Source organism: Scyliorhinus torazame, chromosome 10 (genome assembly GCF_047496885.1).
Source record: "Scyliorhinus torazame isolate Kashiwa2021f chromosome 10, sScyTor2.1, whole genome shotgun sequence".
In the NCBI taxonomy this organism is placed as follows: Eukaryota; Metazoa; Chordata; class Chondrichthyes; order Carcharhiniformes; family Scyliorhinidae; genus Scyliorhinus; species Scyliorhinus torazame.
Window position 1 is genome coordinate 250790866 of NC_092716.1, and position 25158 is coordinate 250816023.

General features: G+C 49.4%; 1 protein-coding gene across 1 annotated transcript in view; it reads right to left on the reverse strand.

The window, feature by feature from the left end:
• Positions 1-25158, reverse strand: part of ano3 (anoctamin 3) — a 661351-nt gene that overhangs the window by 279799 nt on the left and 356394 nt on the right. The window contains exons 6-8 of the mRNA XM_072466663.1: positions 16857-17015; positions 4043-4143; positions 2710-2754 (exon numbers count right to left, since the gene is read on the reverse strand). Coding sequence (XP_072322764.1) covers positions 2710-2754; positions 4043-4143; positions 16857-17015 — 305 coding nt within the window. The remainder of the gene's footprint in view (positions 1-2709; positions 2755-4042; positions 4144-16856; positions 17016-25158) is intronic.

Consider the following 25158-nt stretch of genomic DNA (forward strand, 5'->3'; position numbering starts at 1 on the left):
TCTCTGCAATAAATAAAGAACATGGTACAAAAGAGTTCAACCAAAAAAAAAGCTATTTAGAATGGAAGAGCGAAGTTTATATCTTTTTTTTTGTTAACTGCCCACTGCAATACATGCACTGATGGAACGGGGTTGGATCAATAACAGACCATGGCCGGAATTCTCCAGCCCTTGCGATTCTCTGTTCTCGCTGTCAGCGCACTCCCGCTTGCAGGTTTCCTGGTGGTCTGGAGTAGCTTCAATATGCAATCCCATTGACAAGCAACGGGACGGAAGAATCCCATCGGCAACAATCGGCGCGGCGGGGGAACTGAAGAATCCTGCCGAGTTTTGCTCTTTCACAAATACCGAAAAGAGCAAACATGCCGATGCCTATTTTACAGTGAAATATTGTTTACCACAAAAAAACATCACATCAAGAGCAGGCTGAGAGGATGGAGCGATGAATGACAGTCAGCTCTAACGGAATGGGGAAAACAGCTATTTCCCCTTCAGAAATGAGCAAACGTGACACCACTGTTTAAAAAAGGAGGCAGACAGAAAGCGCGTAATTATAGGCCAGTGAGCTTAACTTTGGTAGTAGGGAAGATGCTGGAATCTATCATCTAGGAAGAAATAGCGAGTCATCGGGATGGAAATTGTCCCATTGGACAGACGCAGCATGGGTTCATAAAGGGCAGGTCGTGCCTAACTAATTTAGTGGAATTTTTTGAGGACATTACCAGTGCGGTAGATAACGGGGAGCCAATGGATGTGGTATATCTGGATATCCAGAAAGCTTTTGACAAGGTGCCACATGAAAGGTTGCCTCATAAGGTAAAGATGCATGGCATTAAGGGTAAAGTAGTAGCATGGATAGAGGATTGGTTAATTAATAGAAAGCAAAGAATGGGGATTACTCTGTTTGGCAATCAATAGCTAGTGGTGTCCCTCAGGGATCAGTGTTGGGCCCACAATTGTTCACAATTTACATAGATGATTTGGAGTTGGGGACCAAGTGCAATGTGTCCAAGTTTGCAGACGACACTAAGATGAGTGGTAAAGCAAAAAGTGCAGAGGATACCGGAAGTGTGCAGAGAGATTTGGATAGGTTAGGTGAATGGGCTAGGTTCTGGCAGATGAAATACAATGTTGACAAATGTGAGGTTATCCATTTTGGTAGGAATGACAACAAAAGGGATTATTATTTATATGATAAAATATTAAAACATGCTGTTATGCAGAGAGACCTGAGTGTGCTAGTGCATGAGTCGCAAAAAGTTGGTTTACAGGTGCAACAGGTGATTAAGAAGTCAAATGGAGTTTTGTTCTTCATTGCTAGAGGGATGGAGTTTAAGACTAGGGAGGTTATGCTGCAATTGTATAAGGTGTTCGTGAGGTCACACCTGGAGTATTGTGTTCAGTTTTGGTCTCCTTACCTGAGAAAGGACGTACTGGCGCTGGAGGGTGTGCAGAGGAGATTCACTAGGTTAATCCCAGAGCTGAAGGGGTTGAATTACGAGGAGAGGTTGAGTAGGCTGGGACTGTACTAGAAGGATGCGGGGGGGGATCTTATAGAAACATATAAGATTATGAAGGGAATAGACAGGATAGATGCGGGCAGGTTGTTTCCACTGGCGGGTGAAAGCAGAACTATGGGGCACAGCCTCAAAATAAGGGGAAATAACTTTAGGACTGAGTTTAGGAGGAACGTCTTCACCCAAAGGGTTGTGAATCTATGGAATTCCTTGCCCAGTGAAGCAGTTGAGGCTCCTTCATTAAATGTTTTTAAGATAAAGATAGATAGTTTTTTGAAGAATAAAGGGATTAAGAGTTATGGTGTTCGGGTCGGAAAGTGGAGCTGAGTCCACAAAAGATCAGCCATGATCTCATCGAATGGTGGAGCAGGCTCGAGGGGCCAGATGGCCTACTCCTGCTCCTAGTTCTTATGTTCTTATGTTCAGCTATCCTGGGCAGACCAACCCGAGCCTGTCAAATACGTAGCTCAAAGATTCTGATCCAAATAAAACCCTCCAATGCTGTAGATGTTGCTTCTTTTGATTGGCAGCTCTCCAGACACTTTCATTTGAAAAACAAACTCTAATTGTTGAACTTTTTGAAAGGCTTAAAAAGGGGCTTTATCAGTAACAGCTGAAATACTTTATAACAGCGACCGTGTGCAGGGTATTATTTTCCAATATATGCCCAAAACCCACACAGCACAGTTTAACCTGTCACCGGTAATTGTGAAAATGATTCAGTCCTGAATCCACTGAAGGAAAGTAATGGGCCTTCAGCGCTAACAGTTTCCTGATAAGGCATCCACTGTGCGTCCAATGAGGACTTGGAGCATTGTGGCAATAGGTTTGACCTCCATGTTGAACCCGACTGCTGCTCGTGAGGTATGCACCTGTGGTGACAAGTCCCTCTGTAAATCAATATTAAGGTCACCGAACTGTGACGGTCGCTTTGTTCAGCAAAACTGGAAGCGAATTGGATTTTGTTCTCCACAGGGTTGCCCTGCCTTCGCTGGAAGTGAGGCAGTTCTACAGCATACATTGCATCGTCTTCTTCCTAGGCTGCCGCCCCCCGGAGTCGGGGATGGCTTACTGCATTGTACTGCGCCGGACAGCAACTACCCCCAAATTGTGCCCAGGCTGTGATCTTACAGCAATCAAAACAGAATCATTATGGAACGCTATTAGCAAATACTGCACAGCACCTACCAACCTGCTCATCGCTTTGTTCTTCCAATCAGTGTAATAACATTTTTTCCTGAAAGAATAGGAAAGAAAGGTACTAAGGACCAGGAATCTTCGGAAAGTCTACATCCATCACCATCCTTTCAAGTGCCAATAATAAGATAGCAGAAGTTATGGAAATAATATGATTAAATCATGCACGCATTTAATGTCAGACTATAAACACAGGCACAATTGTCAGAACATTATTCATTAATACTGCGTAATAGTGCAGGGCGTTATTGTGAAACAGGCTCAGAAATTTGGCTATTGACTTGCTATTGCATTTTTCCTTAGGTAATTCTGAGAAGCTGTCAAAGACAATTGGGCGGGATTCTCCGCTACCCGGCGGGGCGGGGGGTTCCAGCGTAATGGAGTGGCGGGAACCACCCCGGCGTCGGGCCGCCCCAAAAGGTGCGGAGAATTCCGCACCTTTAGGGGCCAATCCCTCACCTTGAGGGGCTAGGCCCGCGTCGGAGTGGTTTCCGCTCCGCCGGCTGGCGGGAAAGGCCTTTGGCGCCACGCCAGCCGGCGCCGAAAGGTCTTCGCCAGGCGGCGCATGCGCGGGAGCGTCAGCGGCCGCTCACGGCATCCCCGCGCATGCGCAGGGGAGGGGGTCTCTTCCGCCTCCGCCATAGTGAAGACCATGGCGAAGGCGGAAGAAAATGAGTGCCCCCACGGCACAGGCCCGCCCGCGGATCGGTGGGCCCCGATCGCATGCCAGGCCACCGTGGGGGCACCCCCCGGGGCCAGATCGCACCGCGCCCCCCCCAGGACCGCGGAGCCTGCCCGTGCCGCCTTGTCCCACCAGTAAGGTAGGTGGTTTAATCCACGCCAGCTGGCGAGGGTTGACAGTGGCGGGACTTCGGCCCATCGCGGGCCGGAGAATCGCCGGAGGTGGGCCCGCCGTCTGGTGTGATTCCCGCTGACCGGCGCGATTCCTGCCCCCGCCGAATCTCTGGTGGCAGAGAATTCGGGACACGGCGGGGCGGGATTCACGCCGTCCCCCGGCGATTCTCCGACCCGGTGGGGGGTCGGAGAATCGCGCCCATGAAGAGATATATTGTACATTTCACAGTTATGGGAGTTGGCAATAACTGTACGTCTGTCGAGAAACGCGTTATTTATTGGAGCAAAGGAAACAATTTTAATTCTGTTGGCTGTGCTTTCAAAACCTTCCATCAAGCAAATGAAATTCAATACTGCCCACAGTCCCTACCGAGGCTCTTTCCCTAACTTGCTTCTCAAGTGCGTTCCAAAGCGCAATTCAGCGGTTATGGATTCAACAGAGGTCGAAACAAACAGCGGCACGTGTAAAATACCTAAAAGGCATCCGGATGTTCATTCTTTCTGCGTATTTACATATCGTTTCCCAAGGTGCATGGAGTTTCACAAACATTATGTCGCTATTTGTGAGGGATCGCTGGGAGGAAAAACAAAGAAGTAGGAGTTACATTGCGATCAAAAAAAAAATTCTAGGTCAACGTCTACATGACTTTAAGACACGTCTATTGCCACATTCTATGATTTAAGGAACAGCGACATTTTCACAAAGAAATGTGAAAAACAAACTCTAATTGTTGAACTGGAATGGAACTTTTTGAAAGGCTTAAAACGGGGATTTATCAGTAACAGCTGAAATACTTTATAACACTGACCGTGCACAGGGTATTATTTTCCAATACACGCCCAAAACCCACACAGCACAGTTTAACCTGTCACCGGTAATTGTGAAAGTGAGTCAGTCCTGAATCCACTGAAGGAAAATTATGGGCCTTCAGTGCCAACAGTTTCCTGATAAGGCATCCACTGTGCGTCCAACGAGGACTCGGAGCATTGTGGCAATCGGTTTGACCTCCATGTTGAACCCGACTGCTGCTCGTGAGGTATGCACCTGTGGTGACAAGTGCCTCTGTAAATCAATATTAAGGTCACATTTGATCAAATTCCAGCTTTATCTGTAGGGTATCAACATTTGCTACACTATTTCACAACCAAAATCCCAATAAATTTTTGACTCATGGCGAATCTTCCCAAGCCTGCGAGCGGAATGACCAATAGGTTATATACGCAACGATATGAATCTCTATTACTCTGGAACAGATCATACAAATGATCGAAGCAACAAAACGAAGGGACGGAATTCTTTTAAATAATATTTACAAACCAACAAGGGTTAACCCTGCAATCGTTTAAAATTTCCTGTAACCATTTCAGATCCGTTAAATCAGTAATCATGGGCTCAGATAAACCAGCCCATTATATAGAATAACCTTTGTTCTCTTGTAATTCACTGGTGAAAAGGATTATACGTAGGAGTATTTATTAATCAGTAGGTGCTCCTCCAGTGGCAGAATGGTAATGCCTCAAGTTTTATAATCCAGATACCCAAGGCTTAATGCTCTAGAGGCACTTGTTCAAAGAGTGGCACATGGTTAGCACTGCTGCCTCAAAGCGGCCGGTACCCAGGTTCGATTCTGACCTCGGGTCACTGTCTGTGCGGAGTCTGCACCTTCTCCCCGTGTGTGCGTGGGTTTCCTCCGGGTGCTCCGGTTTTCTCCCGCAGTCCAAAGATGTGCAGGTTAGGTGGATTGGCCGTGCTAAATTGCCCCTCGGTGGGGATTACAGTGATAAAAAATAAATTATCTTTATTGTCACAAATAGGCTTACAATGCAATGAAGTTACTGTGAAAAGCCTCTGGTCGCCACATTCCGGCGCGTGTTCGGGTACACAGAGGGAGAATTCCGAATGTCCAAATTACCTAACAGCAGACGGCCGACTCCGGAATTGCGAAACGCGATTGGGCGGTAAATTCGGTCCCAGCGCCGAAATCGTGGCAGACGCCGATTTCACTCATTTTCCATCGCCTGACAGCGGCATCAATGCGTTCCTGAACGCACGGACAGTAAACGCCGTTTGCATATCATCAGCAGGCCTGACCCGGTAATTCTCCGGGGCCGCCACGATGCTCCGCCTCCGATAGGCTGAATTCCCGACGGCGAGGTTCACTTGTGCTTTTGAAAATCGTGAAACAGGCGCCGCGGCTGCTGAGGGGGGAGGGGGACGGGGGACGGAACGTGTCCAACATCGCCATAGTTTGCTGACAGTTGTGCCACTGGCCAGGGGGGGGCTTCTGCCAGGGCCAGGGGGGGGGGGGGGGGAGTAGCGGATGGTGGCCAGGAGGTGGGCTGTGGGGTCGGGGTGGACAGTCATGGGACAACATTGCCGTAGCCGGTAAGGCAGCCGTACAGCTGCGCCCGCCACTGACTGCCCACTGTGAACCCAGGGCCACAGGTCATAATGGTCTCCCTTCGGGGCACTCCCCGAGGTACCCTCTGACCCCAGCCAACCCATCAGCGGGAAGGGCACACTCCAGTGCAACCAGTGGCATCTTGTTGGCTGGGATGGTGCGTGGGGAGCGAAGTGTGTATATGCGGCTGCGGCTTGTTTGCCTCCCGAGTGTCAATCACAGACCTGGAAATCCCGCACCGTTTCTCATTGGAATCGATTGTGTTCCACGTGGCCCCGGTGACAGCCCCTCAATAGTCGCTGAATCGGTCCAGGTTCGGCGCCAGTTTTACTGTCGTGAAAGTCCAAGAATCCTGCCCTGGCATCAACACTTATTCTCCGGAACGCAGAGTCCGGCCCCGATAAACTGGACTCAAATGTTGCACTCAATTCATCTTGATTAGCTTAACAGCCCAGAGATGTATTTAAACATATCTAAGGGAGGTTTCTTCCATCAGGAACGATCTGTTCTAAGAACCTTGACTAACTTTTCACATTTTCGCTAAGCTAATTGAGAGATTGGTCAGAGTAATTAAATCTGGCAGTGAAAATAGTCAACACAGCTGAAATAATGATCATCACAAAGCAACCCACTGTGTCAACAACTATTTACATATATCAGAAGAGCTTCCTTCAGAAACAGTGCTGAGTTTCAACTGTATCCCTGACTCATTTTCATTATTATTTACCGATAAATGTGTTTGGGTTCAGAGATCACAGAAAGTGATATTTAGAAGCTTTCTTCTACATTTATGAGGTAAAAACAAACTGTGAAGCACTTTCCCTACGTATTTATTACTGTCAGAAACCTGCAAAGCTATTCAGAGCAACATTTATTTGAAAAATAAGACAAAGGTTCTGTTACACTGTTACTGTAATAACATAACTCAACTACTGGCGTTGAAGTTTCCTTTTGCCATCGTCTGGACTCAAAACTCAAGTTTCATCTAACTTTAAACGGTTAGCAACAAAAGCTCCTTATTGTGTAGACATTGATCTTGGTTGAGAGGATCATCCCCAACAATAGGCTGTCTTCTCAAAGGGTTATTCATTCAATTAAATTAAATGCAGATGGCGCACTAAATCCCTTAGTCTATTCAAACATTTTCATAACCTTTTGAAACGTTACTGGAAGATTAACAATGCCGTCAACAAAGGTCTCGGATGTACTACCACCTGAAATTGCATAATAGTTTTATCAGTTTTCTTTCTTAAAGGAGATGATGCGAGTTCTGGCTGGTTAATACTTTAATGTCTATATTTACGAATCACCAGTTCACAATTGCTTCCAGTTCAATTGGTTTGTATCTTATTGGACACATAGGCGGGTTTCCCGACGGTGTGGGATGGGTTCGATGGGAAATCAGCGTGGGTAAAGAATCCCACCACCAGCAAGTGGTGCATCGCCGATGGACACGTGGCTGGGGGGACGGAGAATCCCACCCACGATATGTTTTTGCAAAAGCCCTTGTTCCTGTTACCTTATGATTTCTTGAAGGGGATGAGCATTGGGAAAGAGTTAATATTCCCCAACGCTTAAGCTAGATGGAGCTTTAATTGTTTAACATACCACACTTTATGTCTGATAGACTGCACACACACACACACAGACATATATATATAATATATATAAAGGAGATACAGGTGGCACTGTGGAGTTGAAGGAGGAGTGATTCGAGAACACAATAAAATTGGAGTTGAAGAAGTCAAAGCTTGCTTTACATTTCTTATTACATAGATACCATTGGAGTTGAACAGTGAGAGAATATTTCATTTTACCAAAACTAGTACCTTTCTCTTATTGTAAATTTTTAAAAAAATCTAAGTACCCAATGTCATAATATACACCAGTATATCATGGTGCAGACACACACACTGATGGACACACAGTGGGACCAATCAACACACACAACACCGCAGCCAATCACCAGTTAGAGCACACGCACTATAAAGACAGGGAGCATCAGAATTCCCCTTCATTCGAGTAGCAGCTAGCTAGGAGCACAGAGCTCACAGCTTGCAACACAGACATTCACCATGTGCTGAGTGCATCGACTGGTTAGGACAAGGCAAAGGTCTTTAGTTAAAGCTAATATCGTGTTAACCCACAGTGAGAGTATGTTAAACAGTTAATGACTCAATAAAATAGTGTTGCACTATTTCAAGTGTTGGTGACCTGTATGTGTTCCACGGATCCAGAGCGCCCAACACAACATGATACCAGGAGTTGAGGGATATTAGCACTTCTTAGACCTACCTGCAAGTGATCTGCCTTCCGCCAGCATTCCGTCATCCTACAACATGGACAACATCAGCCCGTCGCCGCCACTCCGCATCGCCGGCAACCTAGGGGCCAGCTGGAAGATATTCAAACAGCGCTTCCAGTTCTACCTTGAGGCCACAGACAGGGAGGACGCCTCGGATACCAGGAAGATTGCTCTCCTCCTATCCACGGCCGGGGGCCATGCCATCCACATTTTCAATTCTCTCACCTTTGCGGATGATGAAGATAAAACATAGTTCAAGATGGTCCTCGTCAAGTTTGACACTCACTGCAGCGTAGAGGTGAATGAAAGGTTCGAGCGCTACGTGTTCCAACAGCGTTTGCAGGGTAAGGATGAACCTTTCCAATCCTTTCTCACTCACCTCCGCATCCTTGCGCAGTCTTGCAGCTACGGGCCCACCTCCGACTCCATGATACGCGACCAGATCGTTTTCGGTGTTCAGTCGGACCCCCTACGACAGCAGCTCCTCAAAGTAAAGCAGCTCATGCTAGTGACCGCCATTGAGACATGTGTCCTGCACGAAAACTCCACGAGTCGGTATTCCCACATCCAAGCGGCTGAAACGGCGCGGCAAGGTCCCCACGAGGTGGAAAGGGTCCGAGCAATTGAGCAACTCCAGGGCCTCAGCCTGGATGAGGGCGGCCACTTTGCGCGCTTTTCGCGGATTCCTGCGCTTGTACGCTCCAAACGAGGGGACGGCGACGTCGAAGAACGTAATGTGCATGTGCGTACCACGCACGACCGCATCGCGCATGCGCGTGGCGCAGCGAACATGCTGACGTTGCGACGTGCGGCAACTGTGGCTCCGCCCATTTAAAACGGCAATGCCCTGCCAAATCTCGGCAATGCCTAGGATGTGGCAGACTTGGCCTCTATGCTGCCTTCTGCCGAGCAGCTCAGCCTGCCAATTCATATCGCTTCAGCCAGCCTTGCAGGATTGTCCGGGCAATTCAACCCACGGTCACCGAGTCCGATGCTGACCTCCCACACAACAGTGACACCGAGGACCCGAAGGCGCCTTTTCGAGTCAGCATCGTGACAAAAAACAGGGTGTTCCCGAAGCAAAGACACCAGCCGCTGTCGGTATACAGCATCGATCCAGACGATGAGTGGTGTGCCACCCTGATGGTCAACCGGTCCCAAATACAATTCCGCCTGGACACTGATGCCTCCGCCAGTCTCATTGCGCGTCTGACTTCCAAAGCCTTTGTGTCAAACCAGCCATCTTCCATCAGCCTGCCAGCTATTGGATTACAATGGCAATGCCATTGATGCCAGCAGTTCGTGCCAACTTGAAGTGACGCACAGGTCACGCAAAGCCATCCTTCCTTTTGAAATCGTGGGATCCTTGAAAGCCTCCCTGCTTGGCGCGCAGGCGTGCAAGCTGTTGAACCTCGTTCAGAGAGTTCACTCTCTCTCTCCTGATGACACGTCTGCTTTTCAGGACACCGACTTCAGGGCGCAACTCGACGCCATCATCAACCAGCACCACAACGTCTTCGAAGGCATGGGCACGCTCCCATATACTTACAAGATCTTATTGAAACAGAATGCCATGCCTGTGGTGCACGCACCTCGCAGGGTCCCAGCACCCCTTAAGGACCACCTCAAGCAGCAGCTGCAGGACCTCCAGGACCAAGGAGTGATCTCAAGAGTTACGGAACCAACCGACTGGGTCAGTTCCATGGCGTGTGTAAAAAAGCCTTCCCGCGAATTGAGAATTTACATTGATCCCAAGGATCTAAATTGCAATATCATGAGGGAGCATTATCCAATTCCCAAGCGCGAAGAGATCACATGCGAGATGGCTCGTGCCAAGCTCTTCACCAAACTCGACGCCTCAAAAAGGTTCTGGCAAATCCAGCTCGACAAATCCAGCAGGAAACTGTGTACATTTAATAACCCCTTTGGCAGATATTGTTACAACAGGATGCCGTTTGGGATCATATCTGCTTCAGAACAAATGATGGAAGGCATTGAAAGTGTTCGCGCCTATGTCGACGACATAATCATTTGGTCCACCACCCCGCAGGAGCATGTCAGTCGCCTCCAGCGCGTATTCAAACGTATACATGAGCAGGGCCTCCGCCTCAACAGGGCCAAATGCTCTTTTGGTCAGACGGAACTCACGTTCCTCGGGGACCACATCTCCCAGTTGGGTGTGCTGCCGGATGCGGACAGGGTGGCTGCTATCACAGCCATGAAAACGCCAGAGGACAAGAAGGCGGTCCTCCGATTTCTGGGCATGGTCAACTTTTTCGGGAAGTTCATCTCTAACCTCGCCTCTCATACCACGGCTCTCAGGAACCTGGTCAGGAAGACGACAGACTTCCAATGGCTCCCTGCCCACGAGCGCGAATGGAGAGAACTCAAAACCAAACTCACCACGGCCCCGGTCTTTGCTTTCTTTGATCCAGCAAAAGAGACCACAATTTTGACCAATGCCAGCCAATCCGGCATTGGGGCAGTGCTCCTGCAATGTGATGAGGCCTCACCATGGGCCCCGTTGCATATGCGTCACGCGCCATGACCCCCACGGAGCAGCGCTACGCGCAGATAGAAAAGGAGTGCCTGGGCCTTCTGATCGGTGTGGTTAAGTTTCACGATTATGTGTACGGACTTCCTCAATTCACCATCGAGACCGACCATCGCCCGCTGGTCAATATAATACTGAAAGACTTGAACGACATGACACCTCGCCTCCAGCGTAGTCTTCTCAAGCTCCGGCGATATGACTGCCAGCTGGTATACACCCCAGGCAAAGACCTCATCATTGCTGACGCTCTCTACAGGGCAGTCAACACTCCATGTGACCCAGCGGGATTCGGCTGCCAGGTTGATGCCCATGTGGCCTTTGTGGCCTCCAATCTACCTGCCACGGATGAACGCTTCGTCCAGATTCACCGCGAGACGGCGGCTGACCCTTTGCTACAGCGTGTCACACGCCACCTAACAGACGGGTGGCTCAAGGGCCAATGCCCTCAGTTCTATGATGCCAGAGATGATCTGGCGGTAGTAGATGGGGTTCTTCTGAAACTGGACCGCATTGTCATCCCGCAGAGCATGCGCCAGCTCGTCCTGGAACAGCGACACGAGGGCCACCTTGGCGTGGAAAAGTGCCGCCGACGGGCCCGAGAGGCAGTGTACTGGCCCGGCATTAATGAGGACATAGCCAACACAGTGCTCAACTGCCCCACTTGTCAGCGCTTCCAGCCGGCCCAACCACGTGAGACCCTGCAGCCCCATGAGTTGGTCACGTCACCTTGGACCAAGGTGGGCATCGACCTGTTCCATGCGCTGGGTAGAGACTATGTCCTGATCGTGGACTACTTTTCAAATTACCCGGAGGTGATACGTTTGCACGATTTCACATCGTCTGCAGTCATCCGTGCCTGTAAGGACACCTTTGCTCGCCACGGCATCCCACTCACGGTTATGTCGGACAATGGCCCCTGCTTCGCAAGCGAGGAATGGTCCAACTTTGCCAGGCGGTACAATTTTGCCCATGTGACATCCAGTCCCCTGTACCCCCAATCCAACGGCAAAGTGGAGAAGGGAGTACATATAGTCAAACGGCTCCTCTGCAAGGCTGCCGATGCTGGGTCCGATTTCTACCTTGCCTTGCTGGCCTATCGCTCCGCCCCACTGTCCACCGGCCTGTCGCCAGCCCAGCTGCTCATGGGTCGCACCCTGAGGACGACAGTGCTGTCCATTCATGTCTCAGACCTCGGCCACGTTCTGGTCCTTCGACGGATGCAGCTGTCTCGTGCACAGCACAAGGTGGCTCATGGTTCCCGTGCAGCTGATCTCCCTGCTCTGGCTCCAGATGACAATGTCCGCATCAATCTTCCGGATGGTGGCTGGTCTGCAACTGCTGTTGTGGCAGGTGGCCCCCTGCTCGTTCCTGGTTCGTCTACCGGATGACTCCATTCAGCGCCGCAATCGACGCGCCCTTCGTCTCGTTCCACGCTCGCTACGTGATCCTCCACTGTCGCCTCGCCCTCCTGCTGACCCTGCCATGGACTATGCAGAGATCCCAGTCACTCTGCATCCTCCTCACTCTGACGCAGTCCAGCCCGCTTCTCAGCCGGCGGCTCCCGACCCACCCTTGAGGGGGTCAACCAGAATTCGTCACCCACCTCAGAGACTTAATTTGTGAACTTTGTGGACTTACAGACTTTCTGAATTGTTTTGTTCTTCCATTTGATCGTTTACATGGTTTGTATATAGTGTTCATCTCGTTATTCTTGTTGCATACTGTTTTTCTGCACCAGGCACCTTCCCATGTAAGTAGCTTAGTTCTCATGTACGTAGTCCTGTAAATATGTCTTTTGCACCCCACACGTAGTTAGGAACATTCTCACCATACACTATTTATTGCCACACATGTACATTCTTTTATAAAAGGGGGGATGTCATAATATACACCAGTATATCATGGTGCAGACACACACACTGATGGACACACAGTGGGACCAATTAACACACACAACAGCGCAGCCAATCACCAGTTAGAGTACACGCACTATAAAGACAGGGGGCATCAGAATTCCCGCTCATTCGAGCTGCAGCTTCCTAGTAGGACAGAGCTCACAGCCTGCAGCACAGACATTCACCATGTGCCGAGTGCATCGACTGGTTAGGACAAGGCAAAGGTCTTTAGTTAAAGCTAATATCGTGTTAACCCACAGTGAGAGTATGTTAAACAGTTAATGACTCAATAAAATAGTGTTGCACTATTTCAAGTGTTGGTGACCTGTATGTGTTCCACGGATCCAGAGCGCCCAACACAACACCCAATTCATATTTTTTGTTCAATTAAGGAACATTTTAGCGCAGCCAGTCCACCGACCCTGAACATCTTTGGCTTCTGGGGGTGAGACCCATTTAGACACAGGGAGAATGTGCAAACTCCACACGGCCAAAGACCCAGGGCAGGAATCGAACCGGGGTCCTTGGCGCCGTGAGTCTCTTCTGGTCAATAAACTGCTTCTCGACACAATACCACAAGTTCCGTGTATTTTTTTTTTTCTTCCATCCTTTCCTTTTACCAGTTTGTGCTTCACCCTAAATGGCCCGACCTTCATGGGTGAATCCGGACTGGGAATGCTGTCAAGCCTTTTTTCCACAACAACTGCAACCACCACATCCAATCTTTTCCTCATCTCCTGCCTAGACACTTACATCTACTGCCAAGAATAACCGAGTAGCGATGAGACGGGAGGGCGTGGCGGTGGGATGTTGTATTGTTGAAAGCATAGCCAGTTTTCACCTCTTCAACCATGATGTGCTGAACTGGTGGTTAGGTACCCAATCCGCAGGATTAAAAACCTCAATGCCAAGCTGGCAGGAGGCCTTACCTACCCACTAGATTGATTCCCGAGACCGGGGTTTCTCATATGAAGAGAGATTGAGCAGTTTAGGCCTATTTAGAAGAATGAGGGGAGATCAAATTGAGGTATATAAGATGACAAAAGATATGGATAAAGTAGACATGGAGCAGATGCTTCCTCTTGTGGGGCATTCAGAACAAGAGGTCATAGTCTGAAGATAAGAGGTAGCAAATTTAAAACAGAACTGAGGAAAAACACCTTCTCCCAAAGGGCTGTGAATCTGTGGAATTCGCTACCCCAGAGTATGGTGGATGCTGGTACAGTGAGTAAATTTAAGGAGGAATTAGACAGACTTTTAATTTGTAGTGGGCTGAAGTGTGACGGAGACTGGGCGGGACAGTGGGGTTGAGGCCACGATGACATCAGTCATGATCGTACTGAAACGGAGTGGGCAAAATTGCCTGATCCTGCTCCTAGTTCTTATGTTCTAAGAAAAAACTATTCTGTCTAATTCCACTTTCCAGTTCTTGGTCTGTAGCCCTGTAGATAACAGCACCTCAAACACAAATCTGGTGTTCTTGATTAATAAGGGGGTCGGAGTTATGGGGAGAATGACGATGAGAAACATGTCAGCCAAGATCAAATGAAGCAGCAGACTCAATGAGCCAAATGACCTAATTCTGCTCCTATATCTTCTGATCTTATGGCCTTATGAGACCCTTCGGGGCAGCACGGTAGCACAGTGGGTAGGACTGATTATTCATAGCTCCAGGGTCCCAAGTTCGATTCCCGCCTTGGGTCACTGTCTGTACGAGTCTACACGTTCTCCCCTTGTCTGCGTGGGTTTCCTCCGGGTGCTCCGGTTTCCTCCCACAAGTCCCCAAAGACGTGCTGTTAGGTAATCTGGACATTCTGAATTCTCCCTCTGTGTACCCAAACAGGTGCCAGAATGTGGCGACAAGGGACTTTTCACAGTAATTTCATTGCAGTGTTAATGTAAGCTTACTTGTGGCAATAAAGATTATTAAAGGTTAAAGACTTCACTCATCCTGCTGAATTAACTTGTGAGGACGCCGTCATATTTTGGGGTCACGAGTTGTCGTTCCGCCATCAGCCAGGGAACATCTCTTATAAGAGTTGTGCCATGCCCACCGAGGGCAAACCAAGGTAAAGATGCTGGCACACAGTTATATATGGTGGCCAGGAATTGATAAAGCTATTGGGGATCTAATACAACAATGTGCCTCCTTGTCAAACTGAACAACCCTTGCCTCCATAGGCCAGCATCCACCCCTGGGAGTGGCCGGGTCACCCTTGGACCAGAATCCACGTTGACTACGCGGGCCCCTTCTTGGGCTGGATGTTTTTAGTCTTAGTGCATGCCCACTCTCGTTATGGTTATCAGTACGGGGATGGCCGAGGTAGCGATTGTCGACACTTTACACCGAGTGTTTGCCATACACAGAATCCATCTGACAATGGCACCCCTGTTGCAGGGGATGACTTCCAGAACTTGGCTCGTGTGAATGGTGTTCGCCACTCAAGGATGGCCCTGAATCACCCTATGTCCAATGGCCTGGCCGAGAAGGCCGTACAAACCTTTAAAAACACCATGCAAAAATAATCTGATCGACCACTGCGACCGGGGCTTCTTGTTGAAATGAAATGAAAATGAAAATCGCTTATTGTCACAAGTTGGCTTCAATGAAGTTACTGTGAAACGCCCCTAGTCGCCACATTCTGGCGCCTGTTCGGGGAGGCTGGTACGGGAATTGAACCGTGCTGCTGGCCTGCCTTGCTCTGCTTTAAAAGCCAGCGATTTAGCCCAGTGTGTTAAACCAGCCCCTAGTTATCATAGAACAAAATTTCCTAATCAACTGCGGGGGTGTGGTATTATAGGTATTACGGTACCTGATAGGCTAAAGCACCATTGGTGGAAACTGTATGCTTTCTATTGGCTAGAGTGTATAATAGCTCCGCCCTGCTAGGCGGGGTATAAGAGCCCGTGCCGCCCCAGCAGCTTTCTTTCTGTCCCTGAGCTGCTGGGGAAAACATCTAGCTTATTAAAGCCTTCAGTTGGACTACAACCTCGCTTTAGTGATCATTGATCGTGCATCAGGGGGTAACACCAGCCGAGTTACTGATGGGCCGGCGCCTCATGGCTCATTTAGATTTAACGTCTCCAAACTTGGTGTGGAGGGTGGAGGCGCCTCCTAGAAAGAGCAACATTCCACAAGGGGGGCGACAGATCATTCTGGGTGGGCGACCCGGTGATGGTCCTCAACTTTGCCTCGGGGCCAGCGTGGTTTGCCAGGTGTATCGTGGTCCAGTCAGGCCCTGTGTCAGGCCCCGATGGATGGTGACCCTCCAACCCCAAGTACTTGGATCCTACTAGCAGACTACCCCAGCCAGTTAGGCAGCTGGAAGCTGGTGAGACCTGTTGCCCTACCATGGGAACGGTGCCTGCGGAACTGTTGCCTGTCCATGACAACTCATCTACCTCAGAGGCTGTTGAGCTAGTGGTTGGTTTGAGGAGATCCATGAGGACTCGGACGTTCCCGAGTGGTTGACTCTCTACCTCCTGATGTTTTACCATGTATATAGAACCTGTAAGTAGTTATGTGTACTGTGTTGCAAGGGACTTAAGAGGGACGGGATGTGGTACCAGGGGCCCTTTAAAGGGGCGGGCCTAGTGGCCCATGTGACTGGCTCGGGGCCAATTGTGTGGGAACACACAAACACCAGCCAATAGCGGATTAGCGCGGGGTTTTGGGTGCAGGGACTCATGAAATGTGGACCCTGGTGCCGGAGAGCTAACATCTATTCCACCATGCAGTGCCTGTGATATACCAGCCTTTGTCTGTCTTCATTCAACCCCTTTGTTACCCACTGGAAACCCCCTCTGCCTTGAGCCACCACAAAATGCTTTGAAACAAGTGCAGTGGTGGGGCAAGTGGGGGAGGGGAGGAAAAGAAGGGAAGGGAAGGTCTGCGGAAGGCGGTGACATTGGGTCAGAAACATAAACACTCCCTCCAAGCAGGATTTTCTAGTGCCGCCCGTCCTGAGACCAGAAAATCCCACCCGGATCTTTAAATAATCTGTCAAATTTTCTACCCTGCCCGCGACGATTCCGAGACCGGGCGAGACTTGTACTTCTCTTAAATCAGACGGCTCTTTTCATTGCCCATTGTGTTTTCATTATACATAATCTAACGTGTTTTATTCACACCTCTCTTTCAAGTTGCAGTCCTTCTGCCCGCAGGTTTTTCTCAAAGGTACTTCGCTTCTCTACCTGTATGTTGGATATTTTATAGACCAAGATATAGTCGATCCGTTTCTTCCCGTCTTTGAAGTAAAGGCCAAATGACATCTCTGAGTGCTCCGCACCCTAGGCAAAAGATACCAGATGCAATGTCAAATAAAGTGGAATGAATCCCTATCAGAATTAACATTATCAAAAGAATGTTGCAGGCATTTATAATGCCCCCTTGCTACCCCCCCACAGCGTTTACTTCTGATTGGTCTCAGATGCAATTCATTACAGTTAGCAGAGATGTTTAAACGTTGACAAAGTGAAAACTAGACATGCAAAACAATTTTGACAGCTTCAAGGAGCTTATTAAGCTTGAGTTATTTGTGTACGGTTTTATACGTACAGTCTGATTTAGAAAGTGGCAACTTTGGAGCTATTATGATGTTGGTAATCTTTGCCTTGTGAGTGCCACCTCTGAATGTACATTTATTGTTCTAAAGAGTGAAAACATTGGAGAGAGTGCGGAAGAGGTTGACAGGAATGGTCCCAGGGATGAGAAACCTCAGTTATGAGGATACTTTGGAGAGGTTGGGAATGTTCTCCTTGGAGAGAGGAAGGCTAAGAGGTGATCTGATCGAGATGTTCAAAATCACGAGGGGATGGACAGAGTGGACAGGGAGGAACTGTTCCCATTTGTAAAAGGATTGAGAAGGAGGGCAGCGCGGTGGTGCAGTGGTTAGCACTGCTGCCTCACGGCGCCGAGGTCCCAGGTTCGAATCCCGGCTCTGGGTCACTGTCCGTGTGGAGTTTGCACATCCTCCCGGTGTTTGCGTGGGTTTCGCCCCCACAGCCCAAAAGATGCGTAGGTGGATTGGCTCCACTAAATTGCCCCTTAATTGGAAAACATAAATTGGGTACTCTAAATTTATTTTAAGAAAGGATTGAGAATGAGAGGGCACAGATTTAGAGTGATAAGCAAATGTGATGTGAGAAAAATGTTTTCACAAAACAAGTGGCTCAGGTCTGGCACTGCCTGGGACTATGATAGTGACAGGTTCAATCGAGGCTTTCAGAGGGCATTGCATGATTATTTGAATTGAATCAATGTGCAGGGTTACAGGGAAAAGGCTGGGGAAGGGCACAAAGTCATGGAGCTCGTTTGGAAAGCGGGTTCAGACGCAATGGGCCGAATGGCTTTCCTTCTTCACTGTAACGATTCTGCGGTTCTTTGCTACTTGTTTCGGAAATCAGTAACGTCCATCGAAACAAGGAGCTCCAGCAAAAAACACTGTGGAATAAATTGGTTCAGATGAGTTTTTGATTTTGGTCACACTTTTTATTGCAGCCAGAAGAGAAATTATTTTACACGGTGAGCTATTCTGATCTGGAATGCAATGCCTGCAGGGACAGAGATAGCAGATTCCAAACTCAATTCCGTAAGGAAAGTGCGTAAATACTTGGAAAAGATAATCTATTGGGTTTTGGGGAAAGAGCAGGAGAGTAGGACAAGTTGGACAGCTCAGTCAACAAGCCAAATGTGTAGTATAAGGGTCTGGCCCATATCGGGCTTATGTGGGACCGAGTACAGTAGAATTATAGAATTTACAGTGCAGAAGGAGGCCAATCGGCCCATCGAGTATGCACTGGCCCTTGGAAAGAGCACCCTACTTAAGCCCACACCTCCACGCCATCCGTGTAACCCAGTAACCCCACCTAACCTTTTTTTGGACACCGAGGGACATTTCACTTAACCTGCACGTCTTTGGACTGTGGGAGAAAACTGCAGCACCCAGAGGAAACCCACGCAGACACGGGGAGAACGCGCAAACTCCACACAGGCAGTCACCCAAGCCGGGAATCAAACCTGGGACGCTGGAGCCCTGAAGCAACGGTGCTAACCACTGTGCTACCGTGCCGCCCATGCAGCAATGTAAGCGAGCACATGAACCACGCCCAGAGTCAGCCTAGTGTTCAACAGAGCCGTGTGTACAAGCAAGCATGGAGTCAGCTCCCAGATTTCACCGGATACAATACATTTGTGCCTAGCGCTAAGAATTACAGTTGTCCTATGAATGATTTGGAAGACTTCTTCAGACCTACTGAACTGTAACCAATACCCAACAATAAAATGCTTTGATGAATTGGCACCTAAATTTTCTTGAATACTTTCAGGCGCAAACATCTACTAACAATTTGAGTGATTTCCCTTGACATCAAGACGGCAATTGACCGAGTGTGGCATCAAGGAGCCTTAGCTAAACTGGAGTCAATGGGAATCAGGGGGAAACTCCCCGTTGGTTGGAGTCGTAACTGGCACAAAGGAAGATGGTTGTGGCGGTTGGAGGTCAATCATTTCAGCTCCAGAACATCACTGCAGGAATTCCTCAGTGTAGTGTCCGAGGCCCAACCATCTTCAGCTGCTTCACCAATGGCCTCCGTTCCGTTATAAGGTCAGAAGTGGGGATGTTTGCAGACAATTGCACAATGTTCAACACCAGTCACAACTCCTCAGATAATGAAGCAGTCCGTGTCTAAATGCTGCAAGACCTGGACAATATCCAGGCTTGGGCTGACAAGTGGCAAGTTACATTCGTGCCACACAAGTGCCAGGCAATGACCACCTCATACAAGAGAGGATTTAACCATCACTCCTTGACATTCAGTGGCTTTAGCATTGCTGAATCCTTCATAACCAACGTCCTGGGGGTTATCATTGATCAGAAACTGAACTGGACTAGCCATATTAACACTGTGGCTAACAGGGCAGGTCAAAGGCTAAGAATCCTACGGTGAGTAACTTACCTCCTGACCCCCCAAAGCCTGTGCACCACCTATAAGGCACAAGTCAGGAGTGTGATGGAATATTCTCCACTTTTTTTTTTTACATAGAACATACAGTGCAGAAGGAGGCCATTCGGCCCATCGAGTCTGCACCGACCCACATTAATCCCTCACTTCCACCCAATAACCCCTCCCAACCCTTATGGACACTACGGGTAATTTAGCATGGCCAATCCACCTAACCTGCACGTCTTTGGACTGTGGGAGGAAACCGGAGCACCCGGAGGAAACCCACGCGGACACGGGGAGAACGTGCAAACTCCGCACAGACAGTGACCCAGCGGGGAATCGAACCTGGGACCCTGGCGCTGTGAAGCCACAGTGCTAATCACTTGTGCTACCGTGCTGCCCACATCTTGCCTGGATGAGTGCAGCTCCAACAACACTCAAAAAGCTCAACACCACCAGGAGAAAGCAGCCCGCTTGATTGCTCCTCCTTCCACAAACATTCACTCCCTCCACCACCGACGAACAGTGGCAGCCGTGTGCACCAGCTACAAGATGCACTGCAGTAACTCACCAAGGTTCCTTAGACAACCCACGACCATTACCATCTAGAAGGACAAGAATAGCAGATACCTGGAACCCCATCACCTGGAGGTTCCGCTCCAAGTCGCTCAACACCCTGACTTGCAAATATATCGCCGCTCCTTCACTGTCACTGGGGCAGCATCGTAGAACTCCCTCCCTAACAGCACAGTAGTGTACCTACATCTCAAGGACTGCGGCAGTTCAAGAAGGCAACTCACCACCACCTTCTGAAGGGCAATTAGGGATGGGCAATAAATGCCGACCTGACCAACGACGCCCACATCCCGTAAATTAATTAGAAAATATTTAGGGTGACTGATCTTTTATGCAAATTCAACTCAATATGTTGAACACCGCATATCCTTAACCACTTTGTCCTTTTAGTTTTTTCCTGTTCATCATAAAACCTTTTACTCCTGCTTGTATCTCTCAGCACTATCAATTTCTCAAATGCACTGCATGCTGTTATTGATCAACAGTGGCATATCTCCACAGGGTAGCAACTGGTTGTCAAGGGTTAAATCCTGTTACACATCCTTTTGCAAACTGCTCTACCGGCTAAGCTGCTTCAACCTCATCAGCATGGAGGATGAAATGTCCGTCTCGGACAGAATTCTATCCAAACAACGATGTTATATCTCAGGGATGCCATTGATGGGCCACATTGTACATCAGGTGGATCTGCCAGCTCTTCACATTACTGCAGCAGTGCACCTTCTCATAGAGCCATAGAACGTTTATGGCACAGGAAGAGGCCATTTGCCCCAGTGTGTCAGTGTCGGCCTAATTCCACTTTCCATCACTGCATTGCAGGTGCATATTCGATCACTTTTTCAATGACGTGACGTTATATGCCATTACCACTCCATCAGGCAGCGAGTTCCAGACCCCCCACCATCCTCTTCCTCATCCCCCTTTAAGGTAAACAGGCCCTTCCCATGCCCTCTGAACAGGCTCCTCACAATTTGGCACAGCTTTAAACACATCTCATCACAGCCTCGGAGAGAAGGAGGTTCAAAAGTAACATTCCAAAGGAAATTGGATACAGATTCGGAAAGGATAACCTGGATCAAGAGCGGTGAGGTGTGCCGGGGAGGGGGGGACACTAACTGGGTAACTCTGGGCACACTAACTGGATCGCTCTGTCACAGAGTTAAATGCTTGTATGAACATCAGTTTTTCAATTGGGACTATATCATTCTGAATCCTTTCTCCTTTCTTTTACTTTTCTCCATTGACATCCTGTACAGCTGCAACCAAAAAGGCGTCACAATCCACATTCCCTGTAGCCTCAAGAGAACAAAAGCGATTGCTGCTGCACCTGCACCTGGGAATGTATCGCTCTCATCATGGGCGGTCATTGTGACTCTGATATACCACTTTCCTCAACCCCTTTCCATCCCAGCTCCACCTTTCCTTTTCTTCACAAATTTGCCCACATTCACCCTGAAAAAGATATCGGGCGGAATTCTCCGTTTTGCGGCTAAGTGCCGATGCCGGTGTGGGACCCGTGGTGTTTCACGACTGGCAAATCGCGCGAACCCCTCACCTATTCCGGTACCGGTAAGGGGCTAGCACCGGCGGCATGTGGAATGCCCGCGGATCGCGCCGGAAACGGCCGGGTCCCGGGTCGCGCATGCCACGGCTGACAGCCTGCACCTGTCGTGCCGTACAACATGGCGTCAGCCGTGTGCGTCCCCAACCCACCAAACACGACCCCACAGCCCACCCCCTGGCCACCACCCCCCACATCAGTCCCTCCAGCCTTAGCAGAAGCACCCACCGGCCAACAGCACGGATCCCGGCCGAATGTGGCGGCGCTGGACACAGTCCGCAGCTGGCCGGGGTCACGCAGGGTTGGGACCACACATGGCGTGCCGTGGGGAACGCGGCCCATCGGGGCGGTTCATCCCGGGTGGGCTGGCCAAGATGTGTCAGCGCTGTTGAAAAGACACGCGGCGCCAGTCACGATGTTACCAGTTTGGAGAGGGCGGAGGGAGTATGGCGGACCCGGCGCCAGCCCCGATTTCGGCACTGTAATCCATTCTTCGCCCGATCGCCGAACACGATTTTGGCGTCGGGCTACGGAGAATCCAGCCCATCCTCTGTCAGTTAATGCCTAATTTTCCTTCCAACAGTTGCCATTGAACAAAGAATAAAGAACAAAGAAAAGTACAGCACAGGAACAGGCCCTTCGGCCCTCCAAGCCCGTGCCGACCATGCTGTCCGTCTAAACTAAAATCTTCGACACTTCCTGGGTCCGTATCCCTCTATTCCCATCCTATTCATGTATTTGTCAAGATGCCCCTTAAATGTCACTATCGTCCCTGCTTCCACCACCTCCTCCAGCAGCGAGTTCCAGGCACCCACTACCCTCTGTGTAAGAAACCTGCCTCGTTCATCTCCTCTAAACCTTGCCCCTCGCACCTTAAACCTATGCCCCCTAGTAATTGACCCCTCTACCCTGGGGAAAAGTCTCTGACTATCCACTCTGTCTATGCCCCTCATAATTTTGTAGACCTCTATCAGGTCGCCCCTCAACCTCCGTCGTTCCAGTGAGAACAAACCGAGTGTATTCAACCGCTCCTCATAGCTAATGCCCTCCATACCAGGCAACATTCTGGGAAATCTCTTCTGCACCCTTTCTAAAGCCTCCACATCCTTCTGGTAGTGCGGCGACCAGAATTGAACACTATACTCCCAAGTATGGCCTAACTAAGGTTCTGAACTTAAGGAAGCTGATGTTAACTCTGGTTATGAAATGAAATGAAAATGAAATGAAATTAAAATCGCTTATTGTCTCATGTAGGCTTCAAATGAAGTTACTGTGAAAAGCCCCTAGTCGCCACATTCCGGCGCCTGTTCGGGGAGGCTGATACGGGAATTGAACCGTGCTGCTGGCCTGCCTTGGTCTGCTTTCAAAGCCAGCGATTTAGCCCTGTGAGGTTACAAAGGAGAGCCTATTTTTATGAGGTGCCATTCATATCCCCAGAAAAATCCCAAAGTGTTTCACAACCAATTCGTTACATTTGAAGCGTAGTCACGACTAATTTGCAGGGAAACACCAAAAATCCATCATGTTGACAGCTCTGACCCAACTCGTACTTGCCAACATGATTTATTCTATTTGTGAATATGATTTTAAGTTTGTGAGTTCTGGAACATTTTCTGAACATTTTTATGACTGGTTTTCACATCGCTAAAGCCTTTGTTGGAGTTGGACAATATGCACTTCTGCAAAAGTTGCTGTCATGTGTTCTCTCACAAAAACTGTGTTGCTGGTTAATGCATTTCTGTTCGAGTCATTTTAGTTCAGACACTCTGCCAAGCAGAGTCATAGGGTTGGACTTTACCAGCCACTCGTGGAAGCAGGCGGGTGGACCTACAAAATAAGGTGCCAACCCACTGGCAACCTACCAATGCCAGACAGTCTGCTCCCACCATGATCTTACTAGTGGCAGTGGAGACATTGGATGGGCAATTAAGGACCTCACCCTGCTGCCGCTATGATTTAACGAGCGGATGAGGGATGTGAGCCCAGCGTGCAGCTTGGCAGGTTTGCCCCTGCAAGGGCAGCACGGTGGCGCCGTGGTTAGCATTGCTGCCTACGGCCCTGAGGACCTGGGTTCGAATCCCGGCCCTGGGTCACTGTCCTTGTGGAGTTTGCACATTCTCCCCGTGTCTGCGGGGGTTTCGTCCCCACAACCCAAACAATGTGCAGGATAGGTAGATTGGCGATGCTAAATTGCCCGTTAATTGGAAAAAAAAAAATTGGGTACACTAAATTTGCCCTGCTGGCAATTCAAAGGAGGGGGAATGCCTCATTTCAGGCTCCCTAGTGACAATTAGAGACCCCCCCACCCCCACAGTTTACCGCCACGGTGTCCACCCTCACCCGTGCCTTATCCAACACTCTCCCCAACCTCTGTGCCCCAGCAAGATCCCGCCTTACCTGGGTTTCAAGACATCCATGGTTGCTCTTCCCCCTGGCGTACCGCAAGGGGCTAGCACTCCTGGTGGTGTTGCTGTTACTACAGAGCATCCGACCTCCTATTGAGTTAACAGAGTTGCCTGGCTGAGTTTTACACCAGACATTCGGCCCCCACTCCGGCTCAAAAGTTGGGGGGAGGGGGCAAGTCCAATCCTGGCTGGATTCCCCCCACAGCCATTTGATGGCCGTTGGGCCGATAATTAGCCCAGGATGGGTCGTCCTCTCCAATGGGGGTGGACGTCTCATCCCTGAGAGATTCCGGTGAATCAAGTAGCCAACTGCTCTCTTGTCCCAACAGTGCCACTGGCAGCAATGGCCACTCTTGGGACTGCAGCCAAGGGAATGCTGTGATGGAGCCAATCTGAATTTAAGTCCAAGATCTTGCCCGGACCAGGAGGGGAAAGGGAGGGGAAATGTTGGCAATGGGGATGGGGCATACATTGGGGGGGCTGAGGGGGCTTTCAATGGGAACAGGGGTCTCAAAATGGAGGCACCACCCCTTGCCCGACCACCAGTCCATAAGGTTGCAGTTCAAGGCTGGCCACTTGGTACTAGCCTCCCCCATTGCGGATAACAACCTATCAGGTACAGGAGAAGGCATCTAAATGGCCACTTATCGGCCTCAATTTACCCACATGCAAGTAGACATCCTGACGCCTCCCCTGTCTCTTGCAAGGTTGCAGAGAGGGTGGGGGCAGGCGGGTAGGTGCCACGAATGGCACCGCTGTCATGGCAACCATTTTACCACCATCCACCACTCTCTGCCTGCTAGCTCACTCCCAGGTGTCGGTAATATTCTTACCCAGCATTGCTCTTTGAAGATGACCCCTTATTAGAACTGAGGAAAAATAGAAATGAAATCAGTTTTGGGCAAGTGAGATAGGAGGGCAGAGCAATAATAGAAGGAAAGTCCTT